This window comes from Borostomias antarcticus, assembly GCF_949987555.1.
Source record: "Borostomias antarcticus genome assembly, chromosome: 15".
NCBI lineage: Eukaryota > Metazoa > Chordata > Actinopteri > Stomiiformes > Stomiidae > Borostomias > Borostomias antarcticus.
Genome location: NC_140248.1, coordinates 24658282 through 24677030, shown reverse-complemented (window position 1 = coordinate 24677030; position 18749 = coordinate 24658282). Strand labels below are relative to the sequence as shown.

Below are 18749 nucleotides of genomic sequence, written 5' to 3'. Positions count from 1 at the left end.
AACGTTTCATGAGCTAGCTAAGGGATTACATGTGTGACTCCAGCTAGTGTCTGTGTTAGCACTGGGCTAGCTAGCTATCTAGAAAGATCCATGAGAAGGACCAGCCAACTGTTCCCTACTTACTTCTCTCGCATCTCCGGGACTGACGACATGCTCCTCGACATTTATAAAAAGAATATTATAAAGAATTTATAAAAAAGACAGCTCGCTAGTCAGAGCAAGCAGGCATAGCAGTGGTTTCTGATGGGACTTGCTCGCTAGCCAGCTAGCTAACATGCTAACATCCGGGTGACTGGCTTTCCCGTTCCCATGGCAGCGGATTGTTACCTCCGCCCTAGCGACAGCGCATGAGGGAAGGTGATGTTTTCGGTGGCGTGTTGGGTTGGTGCCAAGCCCCAAGGATTCGAAATCTAAAGTGAAGGCCTATTGAACCGCGCCATCTTGGCTAGATTTGTAGTCATTTTGCTATTTCCGGTGACTTTTGTACTTGCGCAGTTGAGCTTCTCTGTCCGACGCGCGTCCACGCACGTTCCCGGCTCTCCCCGCTTTGAGTTAGCAATGAAAACCGGCTTGCATATTAACCTGTTTTTGTAAAATATATCCATTGGAGAAATTATTTTTTCATCCAGGCATCTTAGTTTTAACAGGTTAAATATAACTGAACATGTTTTGTTTGCTAGTAGATGGTATTCATTCCGTTCGCGATAACGTTATTGCAGCCAGGCTAAATTCCTCCAGGGAGCCAGTGACCGGCGAGTTGAAAAGCTTCACTCCCCGCCAGCAGGAGCTTTGGCCGCGGCTACCGCATCTCGGATAACCCGCTGAGTTCGTGGCTGCTATTTCACATTCGCCCTTGATCAATCCCAATACCGATCCATGGTAATAATGAATCGTTCAGATCGGCAGTGCTGCATGCATGTTACAACATCATTGTTAGCTTTATTAACATAACCATAGACTACATTTATCTCTCTAACGTTAGGCTATCCATCTTACACCAGTCGGCCATTCGATAGCTAGAAGCGGTCAACGCCAACGTTGACCGTGGACGCGCGTAGGACAGAAAAGCACAACTGCGCAAGTACAAAAGTCACCGGAAATGGTCAAATGACTACAAATTTGCCAAGATGGCGCGGTTCAATAGGGCTTCATTGTTGATAGCGGTCAGTGAATGGAGTGGCTGTATCCAGTTCTATTAATACATCCATGGGTTGGTGGCGTGCGTTGGGCTGGTGGCGTGTGTTGGGTTGGTGGCGTGTTGGGTTGGTGGTGGGTTGGGTTGGTGGCGTGTTGGGTTGGTGGCGTGTTGGGTTGGTGGTGTGTGTTGGGTTGGTGGCGTGTGTTGGGTTGGTGGCGTGTGTTGGGTTGGTGGCGTGCGTTGGGCTGGTGGCGTGTTGGGCTGTGTCCGAGTGCCTAGGCGGAAGCAGAAAGAGCTGTTCAATGGGACCTTATTTTGGAAAAAATATGTACGGTAGCGAAAAGCGATAAACAAATAATTTTTTGATCCTGAATGAAATGAAGTTCAGTAAGAGTCAAACAACATGACTCTTCCAGAACCTCCTGGGCCCTCCGGGTGTGAGAAGGCTCTGTGGAGTAGATGATGGCGTCGTCCACGCTGATTGGGTCCTGGTACACAAACTGCGGGGGGTCCAGTAAGTCTCACCAGGCCTCAGGTGCTGCAGAACCAGTCTCCTAAAGAGCTTCATGACATGAGACGTCAGTGCCACTGGCCTCTAGTCGTTGAGGACGCTGGGACATGTTTTTTGGGCACCAGAAAGAGCCACCTCTTTTTGTTGGCATTCAATTCACGTTAAAGTCGCACTGAAACGGACGTTTGAGATCATCTAACTTCCGTAGTTTGACGTATTTCCGACGCAAACAAGCTATGAGGGTGGGACATGTGTTTAGAGGAATTTGATTGGAACATTGACAAGTGGACGGGTTTTAAGAACTTTAGACAGATTCGATAGAAGGATAGCGTTGATTGACGGGTGGATGTCGTGAGATTATTGGCCTAAAATCTAAGGTACCTGTTGTCGTCATTGCACGTGACCTACCGTTTTCCAGGAAGTAAGAAATTATATACTTTGATATAAGATTACAACAAAAGTAGAATTTTGTATTTTTTTTGGCATACATCGTTGAATAGGTGAACACTATGACCAATTATGTGAATTATGTTTTTTCATTTCAGTGCGACTTTAAAATCATAACACACCATATTACAAAATGTTTTATGGTCTCCAACTGTTTTTGCAACATATGATCCTACACTGTCTTTTCAGACTGATGACATATGATCCAGCAGATAAACTCAGACCTACAGTCTTGACTGATTATTTACTACCTTTGAGTAGATGCATCTCTAGATGAAACACTTAATCCACATAAACAGGGGCTCACAGGCTCACAGGTCCCGCTGTAATGGCAGGATACATTTATTATAGACTATAGTTAGAAAAATACAGTACAGATATGGCAAACAAAGTCTCTGAAAGGGACTTTTTCCAGCTTGTCTACTGTATACTGGACAAATATCGTGATGAGTTCATAAAAATGAAGTCTCCGACGCAACTTCAGGCGAGTCACGGATGTCAACGCCGGGCTAATCGTCAGAGGCTAATCAGCCACACCCCGTATGACGCAACCCACCAGCTGACTGTCAGCTGTCATAGCATTGGTTCAGCTCGCTAGAGCGCATGTATTTAAGCTGTCAAAACACGTCATTGTTTGCTCTTGCTATTACTGCTGATCGCGTGTATCTGCGTGCTCGCCCCTTTGTGTTCTCTGCTCTTGCGTTTCGTGCTATGTTTGTGTTTTGATCAGGGCCGGATTAACATGATGTAGGGCCCAAGGCTTTGACCCCCCCCACTACCCCCCACCCCACCACCGCCAACCTGCAATTTCATTAACATGGTAGTAAAGCGCAAGCATGTCTGTCATGTCTACATTATACACCACACACACACACACACAGACATGTCACAGGTACGCTGATGTATTGAGTATTGAGTGGTCCAGATCAGGAGAAGATGCAAGATTTGTCAGGAGAGATATGATCAGGCACAATAAGAAGGAACCCACGTGAATAAGAAGGAACCCACGTGAATAAGAAGGAACCCACGTGAATAAGAAGGAACCCACGTGGAGGTAAGCTGTCATTTCAGGTAAATGAAAGATGTGTAGGCTAATTGGGGAAGGAAAGCACAGCGCAGGCAACAACTAGGCCTACCCTCACAACGCACACACTCAAGATAACACCACTGCATCACATAGTACATAGATAACACAATACACATTCTGTGCTTGACCACATAACACACCTATCGTACATGTCATCAATAGACATTCACATCAAGAGCAGTTGGTGAAAAAGAGAGGAGATCAGAGCAGGACCAAAGCAGTGATTATTTAAAAACAGCTTAGCTTACATCCTTAGATGCTCTTCCTTCTTGATTTTCGTGCTGAGAAGTCTGCGATGACGTCATTGAACTCCAGTTCCCTCAACAAGTCACTTCCTAGAGACATGCGAGTCAGATGGTCTGTTTTCTCTCATGGTGGATCTCAATTTGTTCTTGATCAGTTTGAGTTTAGAAAATGAACGCTCTCCAGAGGCGTTGCTCACCGGCAAAGTTAGATAGATTCTTAAAGCAATGTCAACATTTGGGAAAACGTGTAATATTATTTATTCTTATCTGCTGCAAGTATTCCCTTGCATATTGTTTTGTGTCATTTTTTATGAATTCCTTAAAATAGACGACTTATTCGGCAGTCATCTTGCGGGTCATCTGGGTATTTCATTTGTACAGAGAGAGTAGAAATATTGCCTTTAATTGTGCACGAACTCAACAACCACATTTGACAGAATACAGCTCAGCACTCAGCAGATCACGCGCCCAACCGACCTACGTAAGTACGTAATCGGCCAGCCTAAAATTTAATTGGCATAAACAAATCAAGCCAAAACAATTTCCTTTTTTTTTTTTTGTCCCCCCCCCCCCCTTTCACACACACAGGTAGTGAGTTGACTGGAGGACAAACGTAAAAAAAAAAACTGACAAATGATTGATTTGCTTGTTTGCGTCGGAAATACATCAAACTCCGAAAGTTAGATGATCTCAAATGTCCGTTTCAGTGTGAGTCAAGCAGATTATCCTTTTATTTTTTATTTTTTTTACAAAAACAGTCATAACCTTCAACCAATTACTGGAAATACCCTATCACACATTGATTTGGTAATAACTCTTCTGACAGAAGTGTAGAACTTGCTCCAATAACAATCAAGTAAAAGTGCTTTCAAATAAGAGAGAGATATGTGAAAATTGTGTGAGTTTGAGTTGTTTTGTGTGTTTGAGTAGGTTATTGATCTCTTTGTATTTGATCTGCAGTGAAACAGTGACAGCCTAATGTGAGTCAACCCCTCATCCTGGCCTCTCCTTCCCTCTCTGTATAAATGTGCCCCCTTTGAAAGATCCTCTCATTTCTGGAAGTTTCACAATCGGAATTATCTGAATTTCAACATGGTTTCTATATTCCTCCGGAGTTGGCTTGCTTTGCTGGTTTTATGTCTTCTTTATATGGGTGAGAGCCTTTACAACTACATAGCTGCACTTGTTATCTACTCCCAGTGATTTGAATCCTTCACGCTTGTTTTCTCAAATAAATATCACATTTTGCTTTATGGTATTATGGGATGTTACAGTACGTCATCATAAAAACGTCTGTGTTCATTCATTATCTGTGTTCAGCACTGTGTTCCATGTTTTACATGTCTCCACTCTCAGCCGATACGTTGGGGTAATAGTTGCAGTACAGAACTATTAATGGAAATCATTCTCTCTTTAATGTCTGGGTTAACATTTGCTACAATTTCTTGGAAAACCTATGTATCAAACCAGCAACACGGTAGTTGTGCAGAAGGTAGTTGTTGTGAAATAGGGTGTGTTCTTATTAATTTCTTATTCTGAAATAACAATGGATTCTCTGTTGTACAGATGATGGCGTTCTGTGTGTCAATGGAACCGTGTGTTCTGAGGAGAACATGGCCATTGAAGGGGGTCATTACACACTAAGAGATGGGCTGAATGTTGACAGCATGTTGACCTACCACTGTCCTGAAGGCTATTATCCCTATCCTGATGTGAATCGCCGCTGCCAATATACTGGAAATTGGTTTTCACCATCTAGAAAGAGGATACTGTCTTCACGCAGGTCCAAGACCTCTGAATGCAAGGGTGCGAATCATTTCACTGCTGTGACAATATATTCAAAACCTGTTGTGACTTGAAAAACATGCTCCTACTCCATTACTCTTGGTTCTTCTTGCAGTGGTTGAATGTCCAGAACATGACCTAGAGTATGGAACAGTCATCCCTCCCCAAGAGAAATACTTCAATTTCAATACTGTCAACGATACCGTCACGTTTGAGTGTGACAGCGGGTACACACAGCGCGGCTCTCCCTCACGCCTCTGCCAGACTAACGGGAAGTGGAGTGGAACCACACCCGTCTGTGGGAGGCCATGTGAGTCTTACACAGACCTCCATCCCACTCAGTCTTCCTCTCTTCTCACTCCCTCAGGTCTTATTCAGATCATTTAGAAGACCTTCTATTAGTGTAAAGCCAGCTGTATACTTGCTGTTTAACAATGCGTACGTGTACTGTCATATATTTTTTCTAATAATTAAGAAAAGAGTAGTTGAGAATGCCAAGGTTCATCTTTGCAAGTCCAAGCTGGTTACCTTTATTCAAAATAGTTTACGAGTTTGCAAAGTCGGGCTCAAAGAGAGGAACATCCATCAAGAGCCAAGATTATCATGAAAACAGAGCATTATAAACAGTGGGCGTGACCATACCTGCATATGCAAATACCTCACTAGCCAATGATCAGTGAGTAGGCTAGGTCTGAGGGTCAACAGCTGAAGGGAACATGTACAGAGATCAAAGATAGCAGTGAGGAGGGGACCCCTGGGGAGGTCTCCTCATGGTTTAGGCCTGGGGGTAGTGGGGTCAGGGCAATAAACAGAGGACAGCTTCTCACTTTATTAGACATTCCTATGACAATGTCTTGAGCAGAGAATACACTCATTTGAATTTATCTATTACAAGACAAGCGTGTATTTTGCGGCGTGTTAATTTCTGAGGACCTGCACAGCCAACCGCAGCTGACGCTCCAAAGGAATACAGGAAATGCGTGGCAGCCATCTTGTATACGTACATGTTGTCATACCGCGGGCTTACGTGGCAGTGTCCTATTTAGACTTGTCCAATTGTCCTTGTTTGTCTGCCACCACTGTTACAGCAGGAGAACATTGTCCCAACCCTGGTATTCCTGCCGGAGCCACAAGAGTCGGGAACACCTTTGACATTGGGAGCAAAATCACTTACTCCTGTAAATCTAAATTAACCTTGATCGGGTCCAAGGAGCGGGTGTGTTTAGAGAGTGGCCAGTGGACTGGGTCAGAACCGAAATGTTACTGTAAGTCTCATCACAGTTATCCCAGACAGCTTCAGTGGAAGAGGAAAGAGGAAGTATGAAGTTTTTCATGTCATTCATTCTTGTTGCAGACCAATATACATTTGACACAGCGCAGGAGATCGCAGAGGCTTTCACCGCTACCATTGGACGGAACCTAAAGACTTTGGCCGAAGAAGGCTTAGAAGGTACTGTTAGTCTCTGTCCATAATTAGGCTATTGTCAATCACATTGCTTCTTGTTCCATTACCTTAAAAGACAATGCTCGTTTGACAACCTGGACCTTATTTACGACATATTATAAGACGTTTGACTCACCGAGATCACTTTGGTGTAGTTCGGAGGCATGTAGAAGAAATGTAAAATCCAGCGCGAGCCAGTATATGCATGTAGGCGTAGGCCTGTTGTGGTTGTTCACATGCCTCTGTAATATGATCTTTAAAAACGTCTTTCGAAACGAAATAGCTTCCCACTTGCTCCACATGCGCACAGCGCGCAATCGTTGCTCCAGCACGCTGTGCGCATGCGTGCTGGAGCAAGTGAGGAAGCTATTTCGTGTCTAAAGATGTTTCTAAAGATCATATATATAAACTGCATTCCCGGTGCCCCCACCACCGCCATTACATGGATATACTGGCTCGCGCTGGATTTTACATTTCTTCTACAGGCCTCCGAACTACACCAAAGTGATCTCGGTGAGTCAAACGTCTTATAATATGTCGTAAATAAGGTCCAGGTTGTCAAAAACGAGCATTGTCCTTTAACTAATTTTTAAGGGGTACACAAGAACTGGTAAAACTAATACAGTAGGTGAACAGATGTGTCATATCTTGATAGCTACTGTAAGTTTGAGCCATGAAATCCAACGGAGCTCTGCTGGCAAGTTCAACAGCTTGTTATCTTCAAGCTTTGTGTGGTAAAGTGAGAATATTACGTGTGCTTTTCAGATGACATTCAAAAGGGAAAGAAATTAGATGTCAGTAAAGATGAATTACTCAACATCTATATTGCTGTGGATGTCTCTGCAAGCATTAAGGAGATTGATTTCATACAAGCAAGAAACTCTGTGGAGAAACTATTGATAAAGGTAAGCCACAGAAACACTAAATAGTGCAGGTTATTGTTATCGAACTGGAACTGGAACTATAATCAAAGCTTTGCATGGCACCATAGCTTTTAAATGTCTTTGCAAATAATACAAATAATACATACCAATAATACAAATAATAACCCTTCCCACCCACACCTACTAACCCTTCCCACCCACACCCACTAACCCTTCCCACCCACACCCACTAACCCTTCCCACCCACACCTACTAACCCTTCCCACCCACACCCACTAACCCTTCCCACCCACATCCCTTAACCCTTCCCACCCACATCCCTTAACCCTTCCCACCCACATCCCTTAACCCTTCCCACCCACACCTACTAACCCTTCCCACCTACATCCCTTAACCCTTCCCACCCACACCTACTAACCCTTCCCACCCACATCCCTTAACCCTTCCCACCCACACCCACTAACCCTTCCCACCCACATCCCTTAACCCTTCCCACCCACATCCCTTAACCCTTCCCACCCACATCCCTTAACCCTTCCCACCCACATCCCTTAACCCTTCCCACCCACACCCCTTAACCCTTCCCACCCACACCCCTTAACCCTTCCCACCCACACCCACTAACCCTTCACACCCACATCCCTTCACCCTTCACACCCACATCCCTTAACCCTTCCCACCCACACCCACTAACCCTTCCCACCCACACCCACTAACCCTTCCCACCCACATCCCTTAACCCTTCACACCCACACCCCTTAACCCTTCCCACCCACACCCACTAACCCTTCCCACCCACATCCCTTAACCCTTCACACCCACACCCCTTAACCCTTCCCACCCACACCCACTAACCCTTCACACCCACATCCCTTCACCCTTCACACCCACATCCCTTAACCCTTCCCACCCACATCCCTTAACCCTTCCCACCCACACCCCTTAACCCTTCCCACCCACATCCCTTCACCCTTCACACCCACATCCCTTAACCCTTCCCACCCACATCCCTTAACCCTTCCCACCCACATCCCTTAACCCTTCCCACCCACACCCACTAACCCTTCCCACCCACATCCCTTAACCCTTCCCACCCACACCCACTAACCCTTCACACCCACACCCACTAACCCTTCACACCCACATCCCTTAACCCTTCCCACCCACATCCCTTAACCCTTCACACCCACATCCCTTAACCCTTCCCACCCACATCCCTTAACCCTTCACACCCACACCCCTTAACCCTTCCCACCCACATCCACTAACCCTTCCCACCCACATCCCTTAACCCTTCACACCCACATCCCTTAACCCTTCACACCCACACCCACTAACCCTTCCCACCCACACCCACTAACCCTTCCCACCCACACCCACTTACCCTTCCCACCCACACCCCTTAACCCTTCCCACCCACATCCCTTAACCCTTCCCACCCACATCCCTTAACCCTTCCCACCCACACCCACTAACCCTTCCCACCCACATCCCTTACCCTTCCCACCCACACCCCTTAACCCTTCACACCCACATCCCTTAACCCTTCCCACCCACACCTACTAACCCTTCCCACCCACATCCCTTAACCCTTCCCACCCACATCCCTTAACCCTTCCCACCCACATCCCTTAACCCTTCCCACCCACACCCACTAACCCTTCCCACCCACATCCCTTAACCCTTCCCACCCACACCCACTAACCCTTCCCACCCACACCCCTTAACCCTTCCCACCCACACCCACTAACCCTTCACACCCACATCCCTTAACCCTTCCCACCCACACCTACTAACCCTTCCCACCCACACCCCTTAACCCTTCCCACCCACACCCACTAACCCTTCCCACCCACACCCACTAACCCTTCCCACCCACATCCCTTAACCCTTCCCACCCACATCCCTTAACCCTTCCCACCCACACCTACTAACCCTTCCCACCTACATCCCTTAACCCTTCCCACCCACACCCACTAACCCTTCCCACCCACATCCCTTAACCCTTCCCACCCACATCCCTTAACCCTTCCCACCCACATCCCTTAACCCTTCCCACCCACATCCCTTAACCCTTCCCACCCACATCCCTTAACCCTTCCCACCCACACCCCTTAACCCTTCACACCCACATCCCTTAACCCTTCCCACCCACATCCCTTAACCCTTCCCACCCACACCCACTAACCCTTCACACCCACACCCACTAACCCTTCACACCCACATCCCTTAACCCTTCCCACCCACATCCCTTCACCCTTCACACCCACATCCCTTAACCCTTCCCACCCACACCCACTAACCCTTCCCACCCACACCCACTAACCCTTCCCACCCACATCCCTTAACCCTTCACACCCACACCCCTTAACCCTTCCCACCCACACCCACTAACCCTTCCCACCCACACCCCTTAACCCTTCCCACCCACACCCCTTAACCCTTCCCACCCACATCCCTTAACCCTTCCCACCCACACCCACTAACCCTTCACACCCACATCCCTTAACCCTTCACACCCACATCCCTTAACCCTTCACACCCAGATCCCTTAACCCTTCCCACCCACACCCACTAACCCTTCCCACCCACACCCCTTAACCCTTCACACCCACATCCCTTAACCCTTCCCACCCACACCCCTTAACCCTTCACACCCACATCCCTTAACCCTTCACACCCACAACTACTAACCCTTTCCACCCACACCCACTAACCCTTCACACCCACACCCCTTAACCCTTCCCACCCACACCCCTTAACCCTTCACACCCACACCAACTAACCCTTCCCACCCACATCCCCAGTTATCTCAGTAACAAGAAATAATGAATGATGTTTATAGTCATAAACAAATATGAAAAAACCCAGCATAAAATAAGCCAGCAACACAAGACAAAACAAAAAGGACATGTAGGTGGGTCATGTAGTCTTCGTGTGGGTGGATGGTAGCCTCATTCAGATATTCAGTGAAGGGCTTCCAGGTCTTATCGAAGGATGTACTGGAGTTTGTAAGTTGAAATCTAATCTTTTCTGATCGAGGATCTCTTTGAGACAACTATTGTGTGAAAGGAGGGCATGCTTCCACTTAAATGAAATGAGTCACCTAACTAGTAACCCATGTCTGCTTTATTGTCTGCCTTCATTGCCTTTTTCAATGTGCCATAGCTTATCATTCATCTGAGACACTGTATCATGTCTAGTTGACGGCCATTATCTTTTCACAGATTTCCAGCTATGACGTCTCCCCAAATTATGAAATCTTTTTTTTTGATACTGGCATTAAACATGTTTCCAATATAACTGAGAAAAAGAAATTGAAAGACATCATAGACGACTTGAAAAAGGTTAAGTATGAAGGTGAGCTAATAATGTCTCCAAATTGGCAGGGATTTAATATTGTACAATTAATTTTAAATAATCTAATAATTGGTTTTGTGCATCCTGACATTTGTGTGTCTGTGTGTGCGTGCGTGCGTCTGTGTGTGTGTGTGTGTGTGTGTGTGTGTGTATATCCATAGGGCCGACAAAACATTCTGGCACAAATATGGCCCATGCTTTCAAACACCTCTATCAACAAATAACTTTTCTACAACAGCAGGCCAAACGGAAAGATAATCTCAAGAGCTTTGAGGATCTAAGCCATGTCATCATCATTTTCACTGATGGTAATACTAGTGTTGTCTGTGTTAGCTACAGTATGTTGTTTTGTTAGAGGAAATATGTTGTGTTTTGAGCACATACAGTAATGTATGCAAAGACATAAATTACACAAAGTAATCAGGACAAATTGCATTGACCTTTCTTTTTCTTCTTGAAGGTGGTTTTAACGTAGGGGGTGATCCCCAAGCTTGGGTGCAGGGAATCAAGGATAAGGTCTACGGGAAAGACAAAACTAGAGAGAAGCATCTTGGTGAGATCAAAATATTTTCTTCAAGTATGGCAGGGTGTTAAAGCTGGTGATATTTGTTGAGAGCACAACAGCAGGTCTGGGCTGACTTTCCCAGAGGCATCGTAGCGCTACGTTCATCCCATGTCTGGGAAACTCAGCCCTGACATGTGTGGCAAATGTGCGTTTTGGATATCTCTTACAAGGGATAGTTTTTCTACATTATATTTGTCTTTATCTACAGCAGAGTTCTGATCTTAAGCTTAATCACTTTGAGAGTGGTTGGACATGAATTTCAATGGGTTACTTGGGATGGGGGACTGTATGGTACCAAGGACTGTACCCTGGCCGAGGCTGTAGCATGGATGAGTTTAAAAGTAGTAGATGATTGTATTTCTCTATACTGTAAGAGGGGGTCTGTCTTCTGATAACCTTTGAGAGAGAGAGAGACTTTAAAATATGTAATACTTATCCCAAGGTAGATGAATGCACACTTTTTTTCAAACAGATATTTACATCTTTGCTGTCGGGGAAACAATTTACCATGAAGGCATAAAGGATTTGGCTACTCAACGACCCAAAGAACAACACTATTTTACATTAAACAAAGGAGACAATTTGGAAAAATACTTTGATTCAATCTTGGGTGAGTGTGCTTTACGCACCGCATGTTTGGTTCTGTAATCCTTTTATGTACCAGAGCCTCCATCTGTGCACGTTTGCCACAGAGCCATTAGGTGGGGAAACTTGTGGACCAGTTGTGGAATAGATTGGCAAGTTCTCTACCTCCACAATTGTATTTTGGGTTCGTGCTTCGATCACGCTTAAAGGAGTAGTAAAGGGAAAATGCATGTTTAGCCCTGTTTTAACGTTACTTATGATCATATACAATGGTTCAGATCAAAACGTTGATAAAGCTAGCATTTTCGAGACAGTTGATAATTGCTCTACCACCGTTTTGGTCATACAATGGATGTGGATGGGCATCTTGAAAAATCATTCAAAAACATGTTAAACTCTTGATTTCACCAGTTTGCTTGTGGCACAGAATAAATAATGAACTAGAAATGGTGTTCAGAGAGCACAGACCTCCGCCCCTGAATGCATTTCGTGGCTCTGTGCAAAATTGAATAGGTACTAATGCTAATGCTACTGAATAGGCCAATGCTACACCTTCCACCGAGTTTCATAAAAATCAGTCTGGCAGTTTAAGTGTAAACCTGGTCTAAAGAATGACTGGTCACACTTTACAATAAGAGTCACAGAAAAAAATAGTTAACTGTTAACTAATGCTTATTTAGGGTTAGGTTACTAATGTTAATTAATACCTTAGGTAAGGTTAGGGTTAGGTTAGTTAACCTTAGTTAACATAAATAACATTAGTAAATGGTTAATAGAGACATTAGTTAAAGGTACCCAACGAAACGTGAATCAAAACAATCCGTTCTTTGTTTATTTTTGAAATTCCTCGATTATATGGTTCCATGTAGTCTAATAAACATGTTGAATCACTTGAATGTCTTTCCTACCTTTTAATTTCTTTGCAAAATGATATTTAGCTAATGTTTTGAAAACAACAAAGATGTGTGAAACGTCACTATTATGTGCTCCGCGTATTGACGCAATGACGTAGTACGCAATTTTCGGGGACCACCTTCTCAAATTTGCTCTAGGGCGCATACTAGTGGTCAAAAACTACATTGGGTACCTTTAACTGTAACTTAATGCTAAATAATGCATTAACTAACGCTTATTAATGTACCCTTATTGTAAAGTGTTACCGAATGACTGGAGGTGAATAGCCGGTCGTGTTTGGGCGGCTTGTAGACCCGCCCCATAATTTTGATCTGCTCCAAAGTATAATGGGTTCTAAGGTGGCCCATGCTGCACCCTTCCGCCCAGTTTAATGGGTTCTAAGGTGGCCCATGCTGCACCCTTCCGCCCAGTTTAATGGGTTCTAAGGTGGCCCATGCTGCACCCTTCCGCCCAGTTTAATGGGTTCTAAGGTGGCCCATGCTGCACCCTTCCGCCCAGTTTAATGGGTTCTAAGGTGGCCCATGCTGCACCCTTCCGCCCAGTTTAATGGGTTCTAAGGTGGCCCATGCTGCACCCTTCCGCCCAGTTTAATGGGTTCTAAGGTGGCCCATGCTGCACCCTTCCGCCCAGTTTAATGGGTTCTAAGGTGGCCCATGCTGCACCCTTCCGCCCAGTTTAATGGGTTCTAAGGTGGCCCATGCTGCACCCTTCCGCACAGTTTTGTGAAAATCTGTGAAATAGTTTTTGTGTAATCCTGCTGGCAGACGTACGGACGGATGGACGCACACACACCACCGAAAACTTGACCTCTCACCCAACTATCACTGTTGCTGGGGCAGAGGCCCAGCGTGTGACTCGTCCAATCTGACAAGGCTGACATGCCAGTCCCAGCGTTGTGACTCGTCCAAGCTGACAAGCCTGCCATATCAGGCCCAGCGTTGTGACTCGTCCAAGCTGACAAGCCTGCCATATCAGGCCCAGCGTTGTGACTCGTCCAATCTGACAAGGCTGCCATATCAGTCCCCAGCGTTGTGACTCGTCCAAGCTGACAAGCCTGCCATGCCAGTCCCAGCGTTGTGACTCGTCCAAGCTGACAAGCCTGCCATGCCAGTCCCAGCGTTGTGACTCGTCCAATCTGACAAGGCTGCCATATCAGTCCCCAGCGTTGTGACTCGTCCAAGCTGACAAGCCTGCCATGCCAGTCCCAGCGTTGTGACTCGTCCAAGCTGACAAGCCTGCCATGCCAGTCCCAGCGTTGTGACTCGTCCAATCTGACAAGGCTGCCATGCCAGTCCCAGCGTTGTGACTCGTCCAATCTGACAAGGCTGCCATGCCAGTCCCAGCGTTGTGACTCGTCCAAGCTGACAAGGCTGCCATATCAGTCCCAGCGTTGTGACTCGTCCAATCTGACAAGCCTGCCATGCCAGTCCCCAGTTCGAGTTTCCTGTTAATTCCCATGGAAAATTTCCAACTTTGAATATTCCCGGAATTTTGCAACCCTACTTCCTTCTTCCTGTGTCCTACCTTCGGCTGTGTCCGAATACCCATACTACATGCTAAATACTAACAGTAATACCCATACTACATGCTAAATACTAACAGTAATACCCATACTACATGCTAAATACTAATACTAATACCCATACTACATGCTAAATACTAACACTAATACCCATACTACATGCTAAATACTAACACTAATACCCATACTTCATGCTAAATACTAACACTAATACCCATACTACATGCTAAATACTAATACTAATACCCATACTTCATGCTAAATACTAATACTAATACCCATACTACATGCTAAATACTAATACTAATACCCATACTTCATGCTAAATACTAATACTAATACCCATACTACATGCTAAATACTAACACTAATACCCATACTACATGCTAAATACTAACACTAATACCCATACTACACCCATACTACATGCTAAATACTAACACTAATACCCATACTACATGCTAAATACTAACACTAATACCCATACTACATGCTAAATACTAACACTAATACCCATACTACATGCTAAATACTAATACTAATACCCATACTTCATGCTAAATACTAATACTAATACCCATACTACATGCTAAATACTAACACTAATACCCATACTACATGCTAAATACTAACACTAATACCCATACTACATGCTAAATACTAACACTAATACCCATACTACATGCTAAATACTAACACTAATACCCATACTACATGCTAAATACTAATACTAATACCCATACTTCATGCTAAATACTAATACTAATACCCATACTACATGCTAAATACTAATACTAATACCCATACTTCATGCTAAATACTTAGTGACTTGTGACTTGTTATCTTGCACTCAGTAGCCTATTGCCACCCATAGCTTGTGCTTCTCATTATTTATTATTATTATTATTTTTATTTGTATTTTTTACAATTTTAAATTATTATTATTATTATTGGGGTGAGTAGCTTGTGCAGTGGAGGGATTCTTTTTTTTTAAGTAGCCGTCAGATTGTGTTCAGACAATGTAGACTGGTACTGTCCACTGCGATGACGGGCATGATCCCAGCCGACCGATGCACCCTCCCCTCCTGCCACAGAGGATTATCAGCCGGGCTGAGGTTAACCAGCCACTGGGCCAATTTGAGCTAATGCTAGTTACAGTAGCTACTGTAGCTCGTGATTCCCCAAACTGAATACATACCACACACACAAACACAAAACGGCCTATAGCGAGCAGACCATGCCCCCCCAACGTCATCAGCATTACCACCATTGTTAATGATCATATTCTGTGTACAGCAAGCATTAGCCAGCGACCTCTGACACCACTAACATCTACTGTACCTGTACTGTGGGATTTCAATGTTAACCTAAATAATAACCAAAATTAACATAAAGTGTGGGCTTTCGCCAATAAGACCACTCAGGAAACTCTTAAACTGACTAGGACGGACTCAGATAGGCAAATACAGTAGGCTGCACGTAACAACATCATATTCATGAAGAGAAAATATCACATTTCCACTTGTTCATTACCACAAAGAAACATGCTGCATCATGGGTAACTGCTCCTGTTGTTCTTCCCTCCTGTCAGACGAGGGGAACAGTGTGGGTTTATGTGGCCTATACTACGACATGGAAACAGAAGTGAAATCTAGAAGATACCCATGGCTGGCAAAGATAGCTGTCACGGTACTCAACACATTCTAATCCAATGATTGGACCGAACAGAGCATGGATCATGTGTCTCTTAACCTTTTGTTAATTTACAAAACTAGGCAGACACTGGACAGATACTTGTCTGGTGAAAAATGTCTTTTTGAATTCCATGTTTGTCAGTAGTAAGAAACTCTGTCTCCAATTTAGAATTCGAAAAGGGGGGCGTGCCTGGGCTCTCTGGTGGCCCCCAAATTCATCTTGACAGCGGCTCATTGCTTCCGTTTTGGGGACACGGCGGAGCATGTGCAGGTTGAGATCAGCGATGGGACGAAGAACGAAGGAAAAGGTGCCGCTAAGCACTAGACCTGACCATACTAATTAGATTTGTTACATTTTTATAATTACCATTTTGTAAACAATTGTAAATGATAAGTTAAACATTACCATTGGCTTGTATGATGTGTATACAGTATGACGTTGATGTAGGAATCAAACCCACAACCCTTGAGCTTAAAAGCAACTTAGTCTCTCTCCAGACCCAAATATATTATGTTGAATCGCTGCACTGCGCATGCTACATATAGTTTGTGCCACTTTGCGGGTCTTGGGGTCAAAATGGAAAGAGTGACAGAATGCAAACAGCAAACTTCTAGCAGTGCACGGTCTAAAATATTGTCTTCCACTTGCATGATGTTAAGTTAATGTTAATGTTTCAACGCAGGACTACTGTATACAGTATGAAGTAACGTTATGCGGAGTGCAACGACAACTATCGTTGCAGTAAATATTGAGTCTGACAATAAAGAGAGACGCTAGCCCGGGTTAGATGGGCGGGGTCAGGTTGGGTGGAGGCGCCGGATCACGAAAGTCGTTACTGATTGGTGTCCCCAGGATTCCGGGGGTACCAATCACTGGCCAGGATTCCAAAACCAGTTTGGAGCTAGAAGTGTCCCAGACCCAGAGAGATCTGCAGCATGCAGTAACGTTGTTAGCGTAGCTTATGTGAATCAGCATAAGAACTCTCATGGGTCTGGCGTTGAGACTACTGACAACTGAGCATACTAGAGGAAGATTCCCTATATCAGTGCATCACTGTTCTGAGCATACTAGAGGAAGATTCCCTATATCAGTGCATCACTGTTCTGAGCATACTAGAGGAAGATTCCCTATATCAGTGCATCACTGTTCTGAGCATACTAGAGGAAGATTCCCTATATCAGTGCATCACTGTTCTGAGCATACTAGAGGAAGATTCCCTATATCAGTGCATCACTGTTCTGAGCATACTAGAGGAAGATTCCCTATATCAGTGCATCACTGTTCTGAGCATACTAGAGGAAGATTCCCTATATCAGTGCATCACTGTTCTGTTGGTAGATTGACAGTAGCTCCTATAGTGGTCCTGTTTATATAGTATATAATTACTAATCACACAATCAGAAGATGCATAGCTGTTTGCAAACCATTTGTTTATTGCTTATTATCTGCAAACTTAAAAAAAAAATTACGGGGTAGGCCTAGCTGTTGAAAGGTGTTACATTTTCAAATGCTTTGTGTGGGCGCTTTGCGTAGGAGCATGACAGAAACCAACACTTTCCTCTTTGGTCCTGTCCTTCAAGTCAGGAAAGTGGAGCGCTTGATACCACACCCGCAGTACGACGTCGCGGCTAAAGTGGATCAGAACATAAAAGAGTACTATGACTTTGATGTTGCTCTCATTGAGCTAAAAACAGAAGTGGAATACACAGCTTACATTAGGTAAGAAACGAACGTGACGGAAACCATGCTTATCAACTCTTTTACCTGTGCTGAGGGCAATGAAACCAATGAAACACATGTCCACTGAACTCCCATGTAATCAGTCTCCTCAGTTCACTGGGAAAGTCAATTTACATTTCAGGAAACAAAAATAATTGTATATGTTCCAGTAAAATGCACAATACTGTACATAGACAAACTCCAAAGACATTGACCAGTAACTGGAATATGGAATGGAAAACTTTCTGGATAAATTGTGATTGTGAGCCAGTGGTTGCACAGAAAAATGTTCAATGGGGTGAATCAACCATTTCCTTCATGCCTACATTTCTGCTTTTCTGTCTTAGACCCATTTGCATTCCTTGTACCAAAGCAACAAGTGGAGCGTTGAAACTGGTTGGCAGCGTCACCTGCCAGCAACAAGGTGTCTTATCAAGTATTATCAAGACTAGTCTCAACAAGGTGTCTTATCAAGTATTATCAAGACTAGTCTCAACAAGGTGTCTTATCAAGTATTATCAAGACTAGTCTCAACAAGGTGTTATAACTGTTTTATCAAGACTAGTCTCAACAAGGTGTTATAACTGTTTTATCAAGACTAGTCTCAACAAGGTGTTATAACTGTATTATCAAGACTAGTCTCAACAAGGTGTTATAACTGTATTATCAAGACTAGTCTCAACAAGGTGTTATAACTGTTTTATCAAGACTAGTCTCAACAAGGTGTTATAACAGTATTATCAAGACTAGTCTCAACAAGGTGTTATAACTGTTTTATCAAGACTAGTCTCAACAAGGTGTTATAACTGTTTTATCAAGACTAGTCTCAACAAGGTGTTATAACTGT

The 18749-nt window shown here is 44.4% G+C and overlaps 1 protein-coding gene across 1 annotated transcript in view; it reads left to right on the top strand.

The window, feature by feature from the left end:
- Positions 1-4448: 4448 nt before the first annotated feature.
- LOC311318577 (complement factor B-like) overlaps positions 4449-18749 on the top strand; it is a 19391-nt gene continuing 5090 nt past the window's right edge. The window contains exons 1-14 of the mRNA XM_084449938.1: positions 4449-4581; positions 4995-5234; positions 5329-5523; positions 6302-6478; positions 6568-6663; positions 7423-7562; positions 10769-10901; positions 11063-11209; positions 11362-11454; positions 11939-12076; positions 16080-16177; positions 16352-16490; positions 17764-17902; positions 18250-18326. Coding sequence (XP_084306064.1) covers positions 4521-4581; positions 4995-5234; positions 5329-5523; positions 6302-6478; positions 6568-6663; positions 7423-7562; positions 10769-10901; positions 11063-11209; positions 11362-11454; positions 11939-12076; positions 16080-16177; positions 16352-16490; positions 17764-17902; positions 18250-18326 — 1873 coding nt within the window. The 5' untranslated portion in view covers positions 4449-4520. The remainder of the gene's footprint in view (positions 4582-4994; positions 5235-5328; positions 5524-6301; positions 6479-6567; positions 6664-7422; positions 7563-10768; positions 10902-11062; positions 11210-11361; positions 11455-11938; positions 12077-16079; positions 16178-16351; positions 16491-17763; positions 17903-18249; positions 18327-18749) is intronic.